Source organism: Vulpes vulpes, chromosome 4, assembly GCF_048418805.1.
Source record: "Vulpes vulpes isolate BD-2025 chromosome 4, VulVul3, whole genome shotgun sequence".
Classification (NCBI taxonomy): domain Eukaryota; kingdom Metazoa; phylum Chordata; class Mammalia; order Carnivora; family Canidae; genus Vulpes; species Vulpes vulpes.
In genome coordinates this window covers 100606183-100627097 of record NC_132783.1, presented here as the reverse complement: position 1 = coordinate 100627097, position 20915 = coordinate 100606183, and the positions used below count along the sequence as shown (strand labels likewise).

The 20915-nt window shown below is 46.6% G+C and overlaps 1 protein-coding gene across 1 annotated transcript in view; it reads left to right on the top strand.

The window, feature by feature from the left end:
* DOCK2 (dedicator of cytokinesis 2) overlaps positions 1-20915 on the top strand; it is a 397545-nt gene that overhangs the window by 374660 nt on the left and 1970 nt on the right. Inside the window, exons 42-50 of the mRNA XM_072756626.1 lie at positions 775-856; positions 2085-2169; positions 2981-3067; positions 8719-8895; positions 10309-10392; positions 15728-15865; positions 17393-17520; positions 18452-18623; positions 19673-19793. Coding sequence (XP_072612727.1) covers positions 775-856; positions 2085-2169; positions 2981-3067; positions 8719-8895; positions 10309-10392; positions 15728-15865; positions 17393-17520; positions 18452-18623; positions 19673-19793 — 1074 coding nt within the window. The remainder of the gene's footprint in view (positions 1-774; positions 857-2084; positions 2170-2980; positions 3068-8718; positions 8896-10308; positions 10393-15727; positions 15866-17392; positions 17521-18451; positions 18624-19672; positions 19794-20915) is intronic.

Below are 20915 nucleotides of genomic sequence, written 5' to 3'. Positions count from 1 at the left end.
CAGCCTTACAATCCTGCCACAGGCAGTTACTTTCAAGCTTTCAGAGCTGGAATGCAAAATGATATCTATCTGCATGCTCTAAAGCAATGCTTTTCAAATTTAAGGATGCATGTGTATCACCTGAAGATCTTATAAAACTACAGACTCTGATTCAGTAGGTCTGAGGTAGGACTTGAGACTCACCATCTCTAATAAGCCTTCAGGTGATATGGTGCTGCTGGTCTAAGGACCACACTGATTAGCAGTCTGGGGTCAAAGAACCCTGATCAGAGGGTTAAAAGACCCAAATACATACCTCTGTTCTGTTCTCACAAGCTGTGTGACTTTTCATAATTTGTCTGGCTTCTTTGACCTTGAAGTCCTCACCTATGAAATGAGGACCACCTACATTAGTAACACTACTCAGTGGAATTGGCGGGATGAAAGGAGACCATGAGGATATGAGGCCTGCAATTGATTGAGAACTATAAACTCATTAGATTGTATTACTGTTAATATAGAAATGAGGATGATGATGATTAGGACCACAAACCAACTATTAGCAAGGGCTGAGCCCTGGGATAAGTTGCAAGTGACAGGCAGTTCTGTTAAGGACCATGGTGACTACTAACTTGTTATTAGAACCCACTTGGCAGCCAGGAACCTGAAGTCAGACATTCAATAAAATTTGGCCCCAGAAGGGCTGTCCTAGGAGGTCTCACCTGGGACCTGCTATATTTGGAACTGTCTCTACAGCCGACAACACATTGTGACCCTTAACTGCAAGAATCCCAGACATCCAGTGTTTCACTGTCCAGCCGGTCTTGGATGAACACCCAAGGTTCAAGAATAAGCCAGTGCCTGACCAGATAATAAAGTAAGGCACACAGTTCACTGGAAGGAGGGATGGGGAAGAAAATCCCATGGGGCTACCGAGCTGAGCTGGTGACATGACAGTCCCTGGTGCCCTTCTAGTTCTTTCTCTGGGTTAGCCAGCCTTCTATCCCTTTTCCTCTTGGGAAAAGAATCACCTGACCCCCATTAGCCATCTAGGCTCTTCCCCTGAAAAGGCTGAAGCCAGAGATGAGAGGGATGAGGCACAGCAAATCCTCAGGAAGCAGCAATGACATTCACTGAACTGGAGGGGGAGAGCCTGTCACTCAGGTGACACATAGGAATCCATAAGCAGAATGTGGGCTGGGCAGGCAACAGGCAGGGTGGGGACAGAGGGACAGCGGTCATCCTGAGCACGTTTCTTCCAAAGGGACATCTTTTCAGCATTTGTTGAAATGTGACAGTGCATTGACTGTAGATGTGCTCTGTCTACAATAAAGGGGCATTAGAGGAAGCAGCATGAAGGCAGGTCTCCCATCTGTTCAGTACCAGATTGCAAGGTCAGTAATGAAGCCGTGAGGCAGGGGGTCTGTGGGACACCCCTCCAAGCTGCCCAGTTTACCCTCCTCAGACCAAGGTACCCACTATAGCACCTGGAGTGCCTTACTAAAAGGTCTCTCTTCTGATAGGACAGTAGGGAGCAAGAGGTTTTTGCGAGAAGAGAGACCTGTCCCCTCAGGGAGAGGCAGTCCATCTCGGCAGTCTCACACTAGTGCAGGAAGCTGAGCAGGCCTAGCTCAACTCAGATCTGAGCCTCCCCTCACCCTTAACTATCCAGCTAGCACCATGCCCTGCTGGCTTCAGTGTTAGAATGTCCCCAGAGATTCAGGAAGAGTGATGTGAGGGGTGGTTGGGATTCCTTAGGAAATCCTTAGAAGGTACTCCTGGAACATGAGGGTAGGACTGGAGGCATATCTAGATCCTTCATTGAGGTCACAGAAAATGATGACCCAAGTGTGTATTAATACTAGAGTTCCAACTCCTCAGGTACACGAAGGGGTACTGTGTTCTCATAGGATATAAGACTAGTCCAGCTAGCCTAGCTTCTAAATCACTTTTCGAGGAGCATCTGATTTTAAATGCTACCACAAGGGTACTACCAAGTCTGAAGTTTACTGGAATGAGCCTCCCTGGACAGCACAAGTTCAGCTCAGGTTCTGCGTCCGCAGCCTGGCATGCTACCAGAACCTCCGCCTCTTCCTATCTTGCAGCTTTTATAAATCCAACTACGTGCAAAAGTTCCACTACTCCCGGCCTGTGCGCAAAGGGACCGTTGACCCTGAGAATGAGTTTGCTGTGAGTATCCCCTCCACCCTTAGCAGCCTTGATCATTGAAAAGCCGCGGGCCACCTTTCCCAGCCAGAGCAGGTAGCTGCCAGTGTCAGGGTGGGGGGGCATTTGATCCAAAGCAGAAAGAAGTAAAAGTAACATCTGTCAATATAATGACGCCCATTCTCCAGTCTTTTCCGTTGGGTTTGTTTTCATTTCTTGAGCCCTGCCATGTTTCAGATACAGTCCAGGCCTTGTGTAAGATGTACCTTTCAGCCGCAGGGCATTTAGACATTTCTAGAGGTAGGAACCCTCAGTCTAAGCAGGGGTGTTGATGAGGTCAAACCTTCCAGGAAATAGTAATAAGAAGCCACAGCGATTTCAGTTTCCAATATCCCCTGTACGCTTCCCAGCTAGGATTTGTCCTATGTTCCCAAGGCTGGCATGAGGAAGTGGCTCAAAGTTTCTCTCAGCGCTTTGCCTTAGACTGTGATTCTTCATATTTTGGGAGTCATGGGCCCTTTCAGAATGTTCCACTGTAAACCCTCCCCCCAGAGAATGCAGGTAGATGCATTCAATATTGCTAAAAAATCCTGACTATTCAGAGACCCAGATTAAACCCTACTGGGCTAAATCCAGAGAAAACTTTAGCTTCACATCCAGAAAGAATTCTTAAGGGTAAGGTGGAAGTGTGTTTCTAGGTCTTGAAACATTTATTTGTACTCTGGGTAGATGAGAGTTTTGAAGGCCTAGTTGGGTTCTTGCCAAACTTCTCCGATAGCCAGGTTTCATAAGTGTGTTGCTTTCCTGCCCTTGCCACCTTCTGCCCATGGGACAGTCGATGTGGATCGAGAGAACCTCCTTCATAACTGCGTACAAGCTTCCAGGGATCCTGCGCTGGTTTGAAGTGGTTCACATGTCCCAGGTGAGTCTCCAGGCCTTCTGGGCATAGCCAGTCTTAGGAGTTCCTTTAACTGTAAGGTGATAAGCTTTTATTCAAAGCCACTGTGGAAATCCTAGCATTCCAATGCAGGAAGGGACCTGAGGCACCATCCTGATTATCTGCCTTCAGATTTCTCGTTTAAGCATCAGACAAGTTCCCACCACCACCACCACCACCACCACCCCCAGAACCCACCCACCCCCCCACCCCCGGCAAATGAAACCTACACAGAATCCTATTATAAGCTGATGAATGAGAGCTTTGGTGGTTAGGTACAGCAGAGAAGCAGAGGGCCTGCAGTACCATGCCCTCAGTCATACCCTCATCTCTTCCTATCTCAGCAACTCCGTGGGGCTCCTCTGCAGAACCCCACTGTTAACCCATCTTATAGTTGGATAAACTGAGGCTCAGAGAGAAAAAAAATCACACAGAGGCAAAGCTCTGGCTAGACTGCAATTGTCTGAACTCCCCTTGGGGAGCTAGCATGTCTTTTGCTTCTCAATACACTTGAGGGGCTCCATGTTCCTAAACAGCTAAGGGTCTTGCAGCTCCCAGGATGCAAAGGAAAGGCCAGGGTTTTCATGAGGCAGCTTGAAAAGTGGGAACATATTCAGGGCATCACTCATTTAATAAATATTTAACGAGTACCCTACACATGTCAAGCACCTAGAGATTTTTCAGTGGAGCTTACATTCTAATGGGGAAGACATACTGAAAAGTCAAAGTGAATATAATATGTCATGGTGATGACCAGTATGGGGGAAAATGTAAGAGGTGGTGGCAGAGAGGTGCGATCCTGAATAGAGTGGTCAGAGAAAGCCTCCCTGCCAAAATGGCTTTTTGAGCAAAGGCCTGGTGGAAATGAGGGAGTGGTCCACACCGAGAAGGGCATTCTAGAACAGAGGGAGCAGGAAATGCACAGGCCCTAGGGACAGAAAATGCTTGTGTCTGATTCGAAGCAAATGAGGCTGAGTAGTAGGAGCCTGATGCCAGATCCTGTAGTACCTTGTAGACCACCATAAGTATGTTAGCTTTTCCACTGAGTGACATGGAACCCTGAGCAGAGAAGGGACATGTCTGACTGATGTTTTCAAGCTACTATCTTATCAGCTTGAGACCATCCCACTCTAGCCCTTAATGTCTCCCAGCAGCTTGATGGCCCTCCAGTCTTCTTCTCACGGGCTTGGCCTAGACCTTAGGGAAAATATCACAATGATGGTGACATCAGCAAACATTTACCAAGCATGTGCTAAACTGTTCACAAGCACGATCTCATTTAACTCCCTCCACGGTGCTGCAAAGTAGGTATTATTTTTCTCCCATTTTACAGATGAGGGAATGGATGTACAGTGTGAGTTTGTGCATTATTTAAGTTTAGTGAAAGAAGAGGGGTTTGATTTTCACCTCCTATATCAGGCATCTGGACCAGATTCACTCTCTCGTTCCTGAATGTGTCCCTAGCCCATCCTGGCAATAAGCAGCACCCTGGAAAGAAAGAAACTATTCATGCCCTTTGCTTATGGGACACATTGGTATGTGATAAGCTTTGACAAGTGTCCCAGGCATGGGATCAAGGGCTTTACAGCATTATCCTATATAATCCTCACAAAACCTTGCAATGTATATAGACTATTACTAATACCATTTTTTGAGGTGAAGAATCAGAAATTTTGTGCTGTATGTAGTCTCCTCCCAACTTGGCTCTGGCTATGTGTCTTATCTTCTGGTGGTACTCTTCTCCAGCTGTCCCTGCTAGGCTGCGGACAGATGAGGGAGTTCCCATCATACTCCTTGCCCTCTCCACTCCCCTCAACCCATCTATGGTATTTCTCCTCAAAGCACTATATAACTTGCCAATGGGTTTATTTGTAATATCTGGAATTTTAAACATAATAGCAATATAATCTCCCCTAAAATATAAGCTCCAGGAAGTGATATTTTTGTCCATTTTGCTCCCTACCAGATCTCTGAGTACAAAAATTAGGCTCAGACACATAATTGGTGCTCAAGATTATATGTTAAGTAAATCCATCAATCAGTCACTCGGTTGATATGCAGGAACCCTTCATATCTGAGTTGGTTGTTTTATGAACTCAGGATTGTGAAGTTAGGGAAGAGTCAACATTTTTGTTTTGCTTCATTTATCCGGATACCTTTTGAGAGAAGGGGTTTAAAAAACATCCAAAAAGTTGATCAGAGTGAATTTATCTCTAAGAGCCTCTCTCAGCTGAGTTACTTCAGGATGAGAACTCAGGATGAGAACTTCAGGATGGCTCAGACATAAAAGTTTCATGCCTGCCAAGTGAGTTCCTTTTCAAAAAAATTTTGCCCTATATGAATTTGTATCTCCTTCCCAGTTGTTTCTTTCACGAATTGTCATGACTACAGTACTGTTTGTACAGAACGGTGTTTTCTGATGGAATTCAAGTGTCAGTTCTGCATTTTGAGGGCTCTTTCCTTGTTCTTGGCCCTGGGAACATGCAGTCTTCACAAGAGGTTCAGAGACCCATATTAACTAGCTATATAATGTTGGACAGACACTGTATATCTCCAGGCCTTGGTTTTCATCACCTGTAAAATAGAGATTGAAAAACTATGGAGTTTCATAGCTGAAAGGCACCACCATAGAGGTCATTTAGTCCAAAAGCTACAAATTAAAAAACCTTCAGAAGCCAACAAGATACTGTAAATATGTGAAATAGTCGCATTAAGACACCAGGGAGTGGCGGAAGCTGTAGCAAGCACCCTCCAATTGAATTAAATCTTTAAAACATGAGAACTTGTGTTTGGGCTAAATAATAGGCCTTTCCAGGTCCAATTTGGCCTACAGGTCTCCAGTGTGCAAACCTGAGCCTGGTTCTTGTTCAGTCCCATTATTTGCTTATAAAGATACACAGAAGGCCACAGTAGACTTGAACTGTTCAAGCGATCAATGGTAGGAGTAAATTCTAACAACAACGCCTGTCTTGTGCAGCTCATGGGACTCCTAAGAGGATTTAGGAGGGTGATATGAGGGAAATGCCTTTGAAGAATATGAAATGCCTCTTGATTGCAAGGAATACCATCACCTCATCTTTTGGCTGATGTTTCTTCCCTTTAAGACTGTTTCCAAGTATTTTCTTCCCTATAATTTTGTTTCCCCTCACAGCAAGTTGGGCAAGCATTACACACCCTATACTGCTGATAAGGAAACCAAGACTCAGCTGAGAAAAAGGGCCAGAGACCCAAGGACTTGACTAAGTCCTAAGTACCAATATAAGGCAAGTTTGGTAGCAGAGTACAGGCTGTCTGTGGTGGGAGAAGTTCGCCTGTGGAATCAGGACCACCCTCTCCCCCATTTCTTTCCAGCGCTGCTGCCATCTGCCCTGGGGCAGGCTTCCTGACCTGTTGTGTGTGGGGAGAAGGACAAAAGGAGAGTGCATGAGTGTGGTATAATAACCCCCAGCGGGGCTGACACTTGGGAGGCAATCAGTCAATGGAGCCGGCCCCATTATCCCAATCATTGCTTTTATTCCTGTTATCAGCCCCTGACATCCAGGCCTCCCACCAAATACATAACCCCCATAACTCTGCTGAGAGATATATAGTCAGTCATATGTGAGAAACCAAAAGACTTTTCATTTTCATTCTCTATTCCTGATGGCTATAATGAGGTTAAAGGCAGAGATTCAAAAATAGCTTCAGAAATGAGGGGAAAAAGCCAATCAATAGGACTTTCCATTTTTAATAACTCACATTAAAGCTTGTGTGTTTCAGACATGCCAGGCTATTGTTGAAATCCAGGTGTGGTGCTGGTCTCAATCCATGTGGTCGTGATAGATCTCCTTTAGAACTCAGTCTAGTTCTCGGCTTTGTAAAGGCCCTGCAGGGCTGGTCTGTGTGCTTGCCAGAAATGAGATGATGGGTTGCAGCTTGTGGCATATGAACTGCAGCCGTCACCAGCCCAAGCAGCCTTCCCTTAGACTTCATTTTCCTCATTGTATATGTGCATGTTTGAATGTGTTTGTGTGAATGTGGCAAATGTGGGAGTGCGCAGAAAGAGGAGGAGTCTACTCCCGGGGCCTTCTCACTGCAGAGAGCAGCCATCTTCAGAACTTCCCAGAAACACGGGGATGAGGAGCCTAGGATTTCACAGATACAAGGAAATGGTTTTAGAAGATGACCAAGAGCATGGCTGTAGAGGCTGGTTCTGTCTTTCTCATACGTAGTAGATATAACAACTCGCAGGTGCCCCTTTTCAAAGAACGCTGCTATGAGTCAAGTGTTGTATTATCTTAGGCAATCTTTGCTATATACCCAATGAAGCAGGCACAATATCACCATCATTTCACAGATGATAAAATGTCGAGTCCCTTCTTCCAGGAAGTCCTTTCCAGTTACTCAACCCTTCCATCCAGTCTCTACCCTGCCCAGCCCATAAGACTTCCCTTCTTGAAAGGACTACTGCCCAATGTCCTAACAGGAAACAAGAATTAATAACAGTGACTACCAGCTATTCTTTTTTAAATTTTATTTTTTTAAGATTTTATTCATTTATTCATGAGAGACACCAAGAGAGAGAGGCAGAGACACAGGCAGAGGGAGAAGCAGGCTCCATACAGGAAGCCTGATGTGGGACTTGATCCCCTGACTCTGGGATCACACTGAGCTAAAGGCAGATGTTCAACCACTGAGGCGTCCCTACCAGCTACTCTCTGAAGCAGGTTTTCCTATCCTCGTTTTACCAGAGTCAACCAAAGCTCAGAAGGGTTAGAAAACTTGCCCAAGGTCACACAGCTATAAAAAATGGCAGAGCTGAGATTTATACTCAGGTTTTATTTGTTCAGTTCAAAAATCCACAAACTACAGCTTGAGGGCCAGACCTGACCTGCACCTATTTTTGTAAATAGTTCTACGGTAACAGCCAGGCTCATTCATTTACATATTGCCTATAGCTGCTTTCTCTGCAAAGCAGGGCTGCCTCTATGCCACAGAGCCTAAGATATTTACCGTCTGGCCCTTTCACAGAAAAAGCATGCAGACCTCCTTCTTTAGTTGTGTATTCCAGATTGCATCTTTTGAAAATCACACAATCACACCGTTTTACCAGTTCCCATTTGATGGGACTCCGTTTATATTGCTTTCTAAGAGGTGCTGAAAAGGGGTTTAGTTTGATCTTCTCACCTAAATTGAACTCACCTCGGAGCAGTGATCCTTTATACAACAACCAACCTTAGGACCTCCTATAGGCCAGCCTGGGTGATCAGATTGCCAGCTGCCCACACAGCTAATAGCTTACACATAGTAGGTGCACAACTGGAGGGGAATTAGAATGTGTTTGGCCCAGGTAATAAGAAGAGGAACCCCTCCCTGGAGCATGCCAGGCCTCTGAAACCCCAGCAAATGCCTGAGACTTCCTGCCTCTTCCTCCCCAGGGAAATGCCTTTCTCACTAAGCAGAAAGTTAGCCAGTCTCTCCCCAGACAGAAGACAGCTCCTAGAGCTCACTAATTATAACAAGAGCCTGTTACAGCCCCTGGGGGAGCATTGCTTCATTTGAATTCCAACCCCAAATGAAATCAATACCAATAATTATATCTGTTTTTAAAGCAACCTTCTAAAGCCCTTTCTTCTTGGTAATCTCGTTTTCAACAGACCACAATTAGCCCCCTGGAGAATGCCATTGAAACCATGTCCACGGCCAATGAGAAGATCCTAATGATGATCAACCAGTACCAGAGTGACGAAAGCCTCCCCATTAATCCGCTTTCCATGCTCCTGAACGGGATAGTGGACCCCGCTGTCATGGGAGGGTTCGCCAAGTATGAGAAGGTGAGGGCTTCCACTTTCCAGCCCCTGGTGGCAACAGAGCACTGGCAGGAGTGTTGGTGAGCAGATGTAGCTGCTTGTCACTATCTTACTATGGCTGTTTGTCTCCAGATTGGTTGGAGACACCTCAAACACCTTCCAGGGTTTCTACAGCCCTCTCATCTCCTTTCCAACTCAATGTCACATTCTGCTGTGGCAGGAAGGAGCAGGGGAGCAAGGACCCCCTGTCCCACTGGGCACATCCACATATCTCCATCAGGAAAAGGCTCCAGATCTGAGCCAGATCACGAAAGTATAGGAGCCACAAGTCAAAGTACATGCCACTTGTGTGAACCCATCTATTTCACAGATGACTGAAAAGACCTCTACAAATGGGAAGAAATGAAACCCAGAATCTGTGAAAATATTGAAAGGGTAGGAGACTAGCTTCAAAATGGGAGCTATCATCTAAGTATCTGGATCATAAGGTCTCTCCAGAGATGCCCACACTATTTAGCCATAGATTTTAGTTTTGAGCCTCCTGGTGTCTATGGCAAAAAGAGAAATGCCAATAGTTATATGAATCACCTTTTCTACTGGGGGAAAATACCAATTTCTCAGTAGAGGAACATAGCTTTCCCAGCATTGAAGTGGAATAAAAAGTCTTTATTTGGCTTTTACCTAGTCCATACATTAGTGGCACAGAGGGGAAAATAGACTCCTCATTCTAACACATGTCATAATGAATCCCCTATTTATCTTTTCTATGTCCTCCACTGATGTAAAAGAATACAGTGCAGTAGTATGATTCAGAGACAGTAATTCCAGTCACCTGAGCAATACTTCTAGCTACGCTTGGATATCCATTAGTCATCATCAGTAACCCTTTGTTCAGCCTTGAGAGGTGATAATACATGTTTATATGTATATACCCTGAGGACATAAGTCCCAGAAAGAGCGAGGAACACACCCAGTAAGGGAGGTGGTAAAGGGAGACAGAGCACCACAGGTGAAATACCTTCCTGAGTTCTTTTCTCTGGGGCAATGCTCTCAAACTTGAATGAGCATCAGAATCCCATGGAGGGCTTCTTCCTCCATCCCTACCTCCACTCCACCCATAGGTTCTGATTCAGTAGGTCTGGGTGGGACCCAAGAATATACATGTCTGACAAGTTCCCAAGTGATGCTGAGGCATCTGCTCTGGGGAGACTTTGAGAACTTCCCCCCTGGGATTTGTGGCCCTTGCCCAGTGGGTTCTAATCCAACTCTCCAGGAAGTGGAAACAATGTCAGTCCTGACAGGTCCTGCCCCATCCAAATACCTGTGACCTCATGCCTGCTGTCCTCATATGGAGTACTCTCCCAGTAACAGAGAGATTGGTTGTGGGGTCCACACCAAATGAACAGGAAACCCAAACTGCCTGCCTGTCCTCCCCAGGCCTTTTTCACAGAGGAGTACACAAGGGATCACCCTGAGGACCAGGAAAGACTGAGCCGCCTCAAGGACCTGATTGCGTGGCAGGTAAATCATAGCTGGACTGGAATGGGGTCACCCTGCCTCCTTCCTGTCTTCTTCTGGCTCCCTTGCCTTCTGCTAGCTAGTCTCTGGCTGCCTGCCAATAACCTAATGTAACCTCTTCTCCTGTTCCTTGACTTTCTGCCCCTCTCTGAATCCATCTCCCATGAGCAGATTCATCCTGGAACTGGGATTTGGGGTACTGCACCCTTGGGGTGCCATACAGGTGCTGGGCAGCAATGCTGTGCTGCATGTTGCTAAGACTGCTCTATTGCATGCATGTTGGATTCCGAGGTGGTGGCTTTTCCCAGTGGGACTGAAATGAGAGCCAGGCCCATGACCTGACATGTGCCAATCAGATAATAGAAGATTTTGGACCCCACCCCCACCTCCTAAAGCTGACCCAGTTTGTTGCAGATAATGCTCAGATGGATTATCAGGTTTGGAAATAATTGAGGCCTTCGTTTGTTGGGGTTTTGGTCAAAGGACCTGTATTATGTGCCTCCAGAGCCAAGCCAGAAAACTTGGAAGGCGCTGTCCTTCCTACCACCCCGCTTGTCTCCCCTCTATCCCTTCTTTCCTTGTACCCCATCCCCTCCCTCCATGCTCTTCTCTGATCTCTTGTCTCCTGTGCATCTGTCCCTTTCTTCTTTTCTCTTAGACCTTTCTTGGTTCTCTCCCTCCTGTCTTTTGCCTCTCTCTGCCCCTCACATCTTACTCCTCTCTTCACTTCCCTCCCTCCTTCTCTCTGCCTTTCTCTGGCTCCCTCTCCTCTGTTCTCTCTCCCTCCTTCTTTCTCCCTTTATTTCTCCCTCCCTCTCTCCCCTACTCCCTAGAGAAGGAAACAGCACACAAGACCCCCCCACACCAGAGGCTTTCAAAGGACAAGGCTCCCCAACCTCGAACATCAACCTGCCCTGCAGGGACCATTCAGCACCCAGAACAGCAGGTGGGCTCCAGAGGGCAGGAGCTGGGGAGGCACAGAGCAGGGGGCAGCAGTTTGCAGCTGCCTGTCCTCCCTCCCTCTCTTCTTGCCAGTCACCATGCAAAGAAAAGCAAGCTATTGTGGTAGGGAGTTTTTTGTTACTCTAGGGAAATCAGGGAATGAGAAGCATTGGGTGCAGCCTCTTTTCTTAAAATAAGGATTCCTAATTCAGGTCCTTCTCTGCCTCTGCCAATTTATGCAAAGCAAGGCTTTAAAAATGAAACAGTAAGTGCTGCACAGACACGGTTTCCTGAGTGCATTTTGTGTGTCTAGAATTTTCTCTCCCGTCTTACCTTGTGCCACCTGTGCAACCCAAACCTCCCCAAGATCCCCAGCTTCCTGAGGTCGTTATGTCCTTTACTACTCAAATAATGGTATCCCCCCTCATTATCCCCATCCTGGCAATCAGGAAGGCCTGGCTTTGATTGGGTCTCCTTCTCAGGTATTTCTGGGATGCCCCAGGGAGGGCTAGCATGTCACACAAATTTGTTTGGTTGTTGGGTGTCATTCTCAATCCATGTCACTACCCTGGGCCTCTCCACTGGGCACGTCTTATCACCTGGTAATGGATCTTCCATGTTGTGTCCACCACACCCAAAGCACAAGCCTCATTCTCACAGCACAGCTAGTGCCAGGCTGTGCCTTCTAAAAGAACTCTATCAAAGTCTTGGAGGTAATGGAGGGACACTACAAAGAAGGGAGACTTTAGAAAAAGCGAATCATTAGACCTTACAGCTTCTAAGAGCCATTAGCTTGGCCTCTTCAGACAGTGCCCCCTAGTGGTCACCTTCTCCCCAACACACTCCCCCTGCCCCCAACAAGCCAGCATGTTACAGAAGGCCACTTCCTACCCTGTACCTACCTCAGGGGGCCATGTCCCTCCCACTCAGGGTCCAGGCACCCTAACTATGGGCACTTAACGCTTAAAAGGTTGCCCTGTCATGGTGACGTAATATTACAGACAGCGAATTAGCTCTTCCTTGTCCCGTCTATCCATTCTTGTACCTTTATTGAGATCCTACTGTGTTTCCAGCAACTGAAATAGTGCTGGACAAAATTAGGCCTGCTCCCTGACCTCTTGGAGTTTAATTCTAAATTGGATCTTAGTTTCACAAAGCCAGATACACTTGGATTTTTCTCAAAGCCTGAGAACTTTAGATTTCAAAGGGGAATATCCTAGCACCTAGTCTAGCAACACAACAAAAACCAAAGCTTTCCAAATGTTTTCCACGTTCAACATTTTACAGATCTCAAGATCAATTGTTTCTAATTTTTTTCTTTGTAAAGATTTTCTCTATATTTATGGGCATGGAAAGATGTCTACGGTATTTTCATCTTTTAAACATTTTGTGAGATTACACACAGAAAAATACACATAGCAAAAATATACAGCACATTGATTTATCACAAAATGTACACCCATATGACCACCATTTAGATGAAGAAGTAGAATCCTGCCAGCACCCAGGTGCCAGCTTATGTCTAGAAGCCTAGCCTAGAGTCATTGCTTGTCCTCCTCAAGGCTGACCACTCTCCTGTTTTTACAGTAATCGTTTCCTTGCTGTTTTAAAAATAGTTTTTACAACTCAGGCACTCACTCCTAAACACTGGCATTCACTTTTGCTTATTTTTGGCCTATAATACAAATGAAGCCACACAGTCTGCATTCTGTGGATCTAACTTATTTGCTCAATGTTATGTCTGTAAAATTCATTCATTTTGTACAGAGCTATCATCCATTTTCATTGATGTATATAATGGTCTGGACAGCAGGATTGTGGAACTATACCAAAACATATTCATTTATTTCTCAACTGATGGAGATTTAGGTTGATTGTAGTTTGGGTTATTATAAGGAATGCTGTTCTGAACATCTTTATATGTGTCTTTGGGGCACATATATGCATAATTTCTGATGGGTGTGTACCTAGGCATGGAGTTGGTTATAGTATGTGAGAATATCTAGCTCTGGCAAATACTGCCAAACTTCAATCAGCAAGGTTAGTTTTGCCTGTTCTTGAATTTCATATAAATGCTATTATCCATATGTACTACTACACAGTATGCACTACCATGTGTCTGGCTTCTTTTACTCAACATAATGCCTTTGAGGCTCAACCAGGCTGTTGCATATATCAGAGGTTTATGTTTTTTGCTTCCCTCATCCAGGGCATGAATATACAACATACTAGTGACATACCAATTTATTGATCCATTCTCTTGTCGCGGACATTCGGGTTGCTCTTGGGTTTTGTATGGCATGAATAAAACTGCGATGAACATTCTTGTTCATGTCTTTTGGCAAACAAACTCACTTCCCTCAGTAAGTAACTAGTACTAGAATTTCAAGGTCAGGCATCTTTAGCTTTGCTGGATATCAAAAAAGGGTTTTCCCAAGAACGAGCTTTGGCTTCCTCAATTCTCTCTGCTGTAAGTTTGTTTCCTTTGTCATCCATACCTACTCTCACTTTTACTATGTCCTTCCTTTTACTATTGTTGTGTTTAATTCGCTGTACTTTTACTAAAATTTTGAGATAGATGTCTAGATAAGTGATTTCCTGTCTTTGTTAATGTGTAAAACTCAAGCTATAAAGGTACCTCCATTCTTTAACTACATCTTAGTAGTTTTTCTATGTGAGATTTCTGTTCTTCTTCTTATTTTTTAAATAAAATCTTTGTCTTATTTCATCGATGGAGGATCTTTTCTGTTTCTTTATATTAATTGAACTTTTAAAAATAATGCTTTCTTAGGTCCTCTCTATTCTCCCTGTTTTTTTTTCTTTTTCCCAAATTAGTTCATTGATCCTCCCTTCCTTCCTTTTTGCTTTCTTTTCTGTTGGTTCTGTTCTCTCTCTTTCCTACTGGAGAGCCTCTTCAAATGTCTGGTGATCATCATAATTAAAACTAAGGCATGGAAGAGTTGAGTGAAGCTCTGTGTATGTGGGTGGTGGCTTTGTCAACTAAATGGCATCACTCTATGGTAACCGAGTGATCCACACATGACTAAATAATGGGTCATTCACTTTCTCTGACAACAGATCTTTCAAACATAGGAAAGATAATCCTGGCAGCTTTGCTGCTGGACTTTGGGACTTGGGAAGTAAAGGGCTTCCTTTCAGTGTTCAAACTTCCCCTTCAAGTCCCTATTTCTAGTCTGACTCCTCATCCCTGCCATCTGTGGTGCTTGGTACCCTCAAGCCCAGAACAACTTGTTCTAATTGTTCTAGAGGATAAGCTCCTTCTTCTTGGGGAAATGGGAAAATATAACACTTGTCCACAAGATGAAGTGATGAGGACCTGGAGATCTAACTGCTCCTGTCATAGAATTTCAACCTATTCCTCTGTGTTCAGCTTCTCAAGTCACCATGACTTTTCTGGGATAACTGCTACCTCCAATCCCTAAGCTGCTTATGGGTTCCTAGAAGCAGATTGACCTCTTCTTCTCACTAACTCCCACCTCTGCTCCAGGAGGTCAGTTGCCATCCTCCATCCACTGGACATGGAATAGGTCAGATAAGATACCAGTTTCTCAAAAAAAAAAAAAAAAAAAAAAAAAAAAAGATTTCAGTTTCTCATTCACCTTGTCCTTTCAGGACTATCTCCCAGAGAAGAAGGCAGCAGTGTCCTTATGTTACCATCATGGAAATGTTAATTTTTTTCTTCAAAATAATCTATATTCTATATCTTTGCACCCCTAGTTATGTTTCACGGAGGCCACACTACTATCTTTCTCAGCATTCCTTCTAGTAGTGGCCACTGAGAACCAGCTACTCTTCCTTCTTTCTAGCTACTGTTTAGACAGCATTCCATTGACTTCTTTTGTTGATAAGTGAGTTTAACTTCCTCCCATCCTTCTCCACCTTGTCAAGCCTTTATCATCACTTTTTAAAAACTCTGCTAGTGCCTTAGGGTATTAACACATCCCTATCGATCTTCAGCAACCACCTAAAGAATAATTGGACCTCCAATGTCATAAGACGAGGCTGTATCGCTCCAAGTTTTCCTTTCAGCCTTTCTTTTCTTCTATCCCCCTTCTATCTGACATTCATACTTTCCCTTTTGCATTGCCCAAAGATTTTGGGGCAAGGTTTTACCTGAGAACCACAGAACCTCCTCCCCACTAGCCCCACACTCTGCCCTTCAGTAGATTCATAACGGGGATTCTTTCCTAAACATACAGCCTCTAATAGGAATCTGACCTCCTACGGGGCAGGGGTGGCTGAAAGTCTTTTTCCTCTTCCAGAGCAAACACCAGGGTGGCAGCTTCCCTATTTTCCAGAGCTAGAGACCCTGTGTGAAGGTCTCAGAGGCCTCAATGCCCTCAACAAGTTCTTCATTTACCACCTTTCTCTCCAGATCCCTTTCCTGGGAGCTGGAATTAAAATCCATGAGAAAAGGGTGTCAGAGAATTTGCGACCCTTCCACGACCGGATGGAAGAATGTTTCAAGAACCTGAAAATGAAGGTGGAGAAGGAGTATGGTGTCAGAGAAATGGTACGGGTGGTCCCTGCGGCTGAAAGGGGTGAGACTGGTAGAGTGGGGGTGTGGGGAGTGGAGCTGGTAGAGACCCAGCAAAGGAACCTGCTCTGGAGGAGGAGGAACTGATCAAGTAGAACCTTCCTCTAAACATGATCCCTGACAGTCACCCCCAGACAAACACCAGGTGCAAGTGAGCCCTTAGTGCTTCGAGATTGCCAAAGCACCTAGTATGTGCCCAGGCTGATCTCAGCACTTGGTATCTACCAGTCGTTAAGTCCTCACAACATGCCTGGGAAGTAGGAATGATTTTCAACTCCTTGCATCTCTTTTGGAGGTTCAAAAATGTTAAGTTACTTGCTAAAGGCCACATAGCACGAGAGGGGAGGCCAGAATTTTCACCTGGCTCTGTTGGCCTCCAAAGCCAATGCTTTTGGCCACTAATAGTCTCTGTGACATAAAAAGGCCGGGGACCTGGTGCTCACAGGAACGTTTTTATCCTCTTCCCCAGGAAGTGGAATCCTAAAACATCAAGGCTGTGCCATCTCATAGAGGCCATGTGGCTCAAGCCTCTGATTTTATAGATTACAAAACTGAGGCCCAGAGAGGGAGCATGAGTTCCTGAGAAAGTGTAGAGGTAAACCCAGGCCTCTTGTCATCTGGCCCAAGTTTTTCCATGAAACAAGCTGTCTTCCAACAGTGACATGACGCTGCAATGGAATTCGGTTGTTAACTACTCAGAATTAGGTCAGATCTCACAAGTTAAGGGCAAAGTCCTCCGCTGCCCTCACTTCAGACACCAGGGTTCCCAGACCACCTGCACTTCTGACCAACTGATTACAAATATGGGAACTCCCTCAACCCCCTCATGTTCACAGAATTCCACAGAACTCAAGAAAGCGCTATGCTTATGATTACAGTTTTATGATAAAGAATACAAATTAATAGGACCAGCCAAATGATGAGATACATAGGGTGAGGTCTGTGCCCTCGAAACATATCACCCTACCTACCCTGCCAGCACATCCACATATGATTACCCACCAGGAGACTCACCTTGGCCAGTGTTGAAAATTGTTATTGGGATTTATTACATAGTCATGAGGGGGTGACTCATTGGTCACATAATTGAAATCAGTCTCCAGGCCCTTTTCCTCCCTAGAGATTGAGCTGCTACCACCTGGTTCACAGCCTGACCCTATAACCACAGAGTAGGTCCCTCTGGCTGGGCCTCTAGCCTGAGTTTTCTCAGGAGTATCAGGCAGCCACCATGAAGAATGAAGACACTCCTGTCACTGGGGAAAGTGCAAAGGTTAAGAGGTCACCTCCCAGGAACAAGGAATGAAGGCCAGCCCTATTCTTTTCTAAAACAACTACCTCCTAGCTTCAGCCAGCCAGTAATTTTTGTCCTGATGCCCTGCTCTGCCTTGAAGCTCCACCTGGCTTAGGTGGAGGAGGCAGCAGGAAGGCGGAAGCCACAAGAATTACCTGGCCCATCCAACTGGAGGGCCTGGCTGCTAACTACTCTGTTCTCCCCGCCTGCAGCCCGACTTTGAGGACAGGCGAGTAGGCCGTCCACGGTCGATGCTGCGTTCCTACAGGCAGATGTCCATCATCTCTATGGCCTCCATGAACTCTGACTGCAGCACTCCCAGCAAGACCACCTCTGAGAGGTCAGTCCCTGCCCCCCAGGAGCCCCCTGCACTCCTACTCCCCTCTGCCCCCAACAAAGCCTTGTTGCTCCCCCTCTTGCCCCAGAGGCCACCATTACACCACCTCCCTACCCTTCTGCTTAAAAGCCTTTCACTACTTGGTGCCTCACTAAACCCTCACAGTCACCCTGTACCCTCAATGCCACTGAGAGGGGTTCATTTTGGGGCCCAAGCCCAAGGTAGCTTTTCCTAAGGCCCCAGCAGATGCACCTCCAGTTGGCATTCTCCCAGCCTGGCGATCTCTGCAGCCAGAGCTCCTCACAGAGCCTGCTTCAGTCTGGCATCTTCTCCCCTCTACCATGGGCGCTGTACCCTCAACTCCTCCCTGCAGAGCTGACCCCCCTGTACCCACTCATCCCTCTGTGGGGGGGGGAAGGTCCTCCCTTACCTCAAGGAAAACCTTTCTCCTCCCACCATCCTGGAGTCTTCTGCTCCACCCAGCCCAACTCCACCACTCTAAGGACATGAGGATGTGAGCCGAGGACTCTCCACATACAAGAATGTGCTAAGGAGTCCTCAGACCTCATCATGCGGCTACCCTGCAAGGTCCTGCAAACACCTGCATTTACTGAAAGGAAATAATGGCTCTGGGAGGCTGAGAGATATGCACAAAGGCATTCAGTAAAGGATTTGAATCCAAAGCCACATCTTAACCAGGTGTCTCTTCTCACCTCCAGTCTTTCCTGCTTATGGCTCACCTCCTTCACTTTTATTTTGCTCTATATTTGGAACGTTTGCAAATTATGCGAGCAGTGAAGTTGCCCCAACCCTGCCAGGTTAGCTGATCTACCCCCTGCCCCCTGTAGTGACATCACAGCCAGCCTGGGTCCCTGCAAGATGGTTCTACTGAAGCTCTAACTGCTGTTTCTACTGCTGCCTCTGTGCCCTTCAGCTTTGACCTGGAATTAGCAACTCCTAAGACTCCAAAAGCAGAGCCAGTGGAGATGATCTCTGTGGGGAGCACGCTGCCAGAAGTGAAGCTGCGGAGGTCCAAGAAGAGGGCCAAGAGGAGCAGCGTGGTGTTTGCAGACGAGAAGGCAGCAGCCGAATCAGACCTGAAGCGGGTGAGTGGCCCTGGAAGGATGCCTCTGACCCATTAGCACATCTCTGCTGCAGAACAGGCATACTGTCTGGGCGCCAACCCCCCCCCCCCGCCCCCACCAGGTCCCACTTGATCCTCCCATCTACAGTGAGAGAGGTGATGCAGAGGCATCTGGGGAGCAGGGAGTTGAAGTACTGCAAGTGTCCGCACCACCTGACAGGACGGAGCTGGGATTTGCACCTGGGCTGTTGGATTCCAACCTGTGCATGTCTCTCCCACCATGGTGCGGGGCTTTGCGGGATGGGAGAAGCTGCCTGTGACACTCTGAGAGAGGGAGAACAGCCAGCTGCTTCTACATCTCCAGCCCTGTCCCTCGCCCAAGGGCCATTCCAACCACTGACATCTCAGACCTGCTGGGCTCCTCTAGTGAAACTGGGAGCCCAGCTGCAGTTGCAGAGATGGACTCCCTGCCCCGGCTTTGAGAGTTTTTGTCTTCTAACTAATAGCTATTTAATAGTGACTTTGGTGTCATTGGGTTCAAATCTTAGTTTCCCCTGAAAGAGAAGTTTGTTGAAGGCATTCTTGGAGCCTAGGAAGGGAAGAGGGATTACATGTACTGGCCAGGGAGGGGTGCCAGATGAAAGGGCAGGGGTCCAACTAAGATGCCTTCCAGTAAAGACAAGACCCTCAACAAACTTCCCAGTAGACCTCAGAGGCTACTCTTGCCAGGGGAGAAGACTGGAAATAAGTCTTCTGTGTTTTATAATTCTAGGGGGTATCATTCACATGGTATCATTAGACATGATAGTCTAAATGAATGCCCCCCCCCGCAGCCCCTAGAGTTATATAGTGTGCAGCCTATGCACCCATACGTGGCAGGCTGACATGGAATGATACAAAGCAGAATAAGTCAACTTGGTACAAGGTACACGAAAGCTTTTGTGTACTTTATCACTGACTTTTTAAGGCCCACAGCTGCCTAACGCTAAGCCTACGTGGTGTATGTGTGTCTGTTTGTGTGTGTACATGCGCACACATAAGCACATGTGCATACATGGTGTATTTATTCAGCTTTCTAGGAAGCACGAGTTCATGAGTGACACCAACCTCTCGGAGCATGCTGCCATTCCCCCCAGGGCATCCATCCTCTCTCAGATGAGTTTTGCCAGTCAATCCATGCCCACCATCCCAGGTATGCACCCTGCCATCACCAGCGCCAGAAGGTACAGAGACAGCAGAACCTTCCAGGAGGTAGAAGACGGGTGGGGACTGTATCTGTACAGCAAAGGGGCCAGGTATCCTGGTGGGTAGGGACTCTGCTCAGGGGCCCCTGTCCTCTGAGCTCTTACCACACCCGCTTCTGTAGGGGAAGCCAATCTGCAAGCTCTGCCTGGGTCTGGGGTGGAGGCCTGTTGTCACTCTGGTCCTCAGGATTCACTGGGAAGCCATTTGTCACGCCAGAGCTATCCTGGTGTGACAGATTTTCAGTCAGCCAGACCTCCCCACAGGCCAGAAACTCTACGTTTCCTTTGTTGACCTGGAACACTATTTCTGGAAGATGCAGAAATTGCTACCACATCTTACAGTTTAATTCATAGGTGTTCATACCTATTTCCACCATCACTCAGTCATCGTCCAGGAAGGACGTTAGCAACACACAGAGGGGGATCCTGCAGCCCTAATGGGGATGGGCACACCCAAGATCACTGCATCTGTCACACAGCTGTCCCTGTGCCAGCCACTCTGTGCCATGCTCTCTGCGCCAAGGACGAGGGCAGAGAGGAGCAAGACAGACCTGCACTGCCCTGTGGAACTTGGCAGGCAGATCTCAGCAAGGAAATGTCCTGAGTGCTGACCAATACCAGGCCCTGTGCTAAAATCTTCATCTTTTATTTATACCTCAACATATAGCTACAAAGTAGATGGTGTCTTTAGCTCCATTGCATGGATGAGAAAGCTGAGGCATTGAGAATGTCAGTCTCTCACACATCATCAGCTGGGAAAAGACAGAGGCTGAGTTCAGGCCAGGCCCTTTGCCTCTGGAACTGTGCCTTTGACCCCTGCCCAGTTGCACCCTAAGCTGTGGTGTCTGGCCAGACACACAGTCATGTCACTGTCATCCTCACACTACCATGATACCCTGGAGGTCTGTGCTCTTGTCCCCATGTTACCAAAGTCAAAACTGAGCATCCAGAGGTAGCTGATTTGTCAGGTCTGTGTGTCTCCAAGCTGAGAGCTGTAACTGCCAGTTCTCTCCACCAGCCCCTGCCTTGGGGAAAAGTGAGAAAGCCAGGTTCCTGGTATAGAAAGGGGA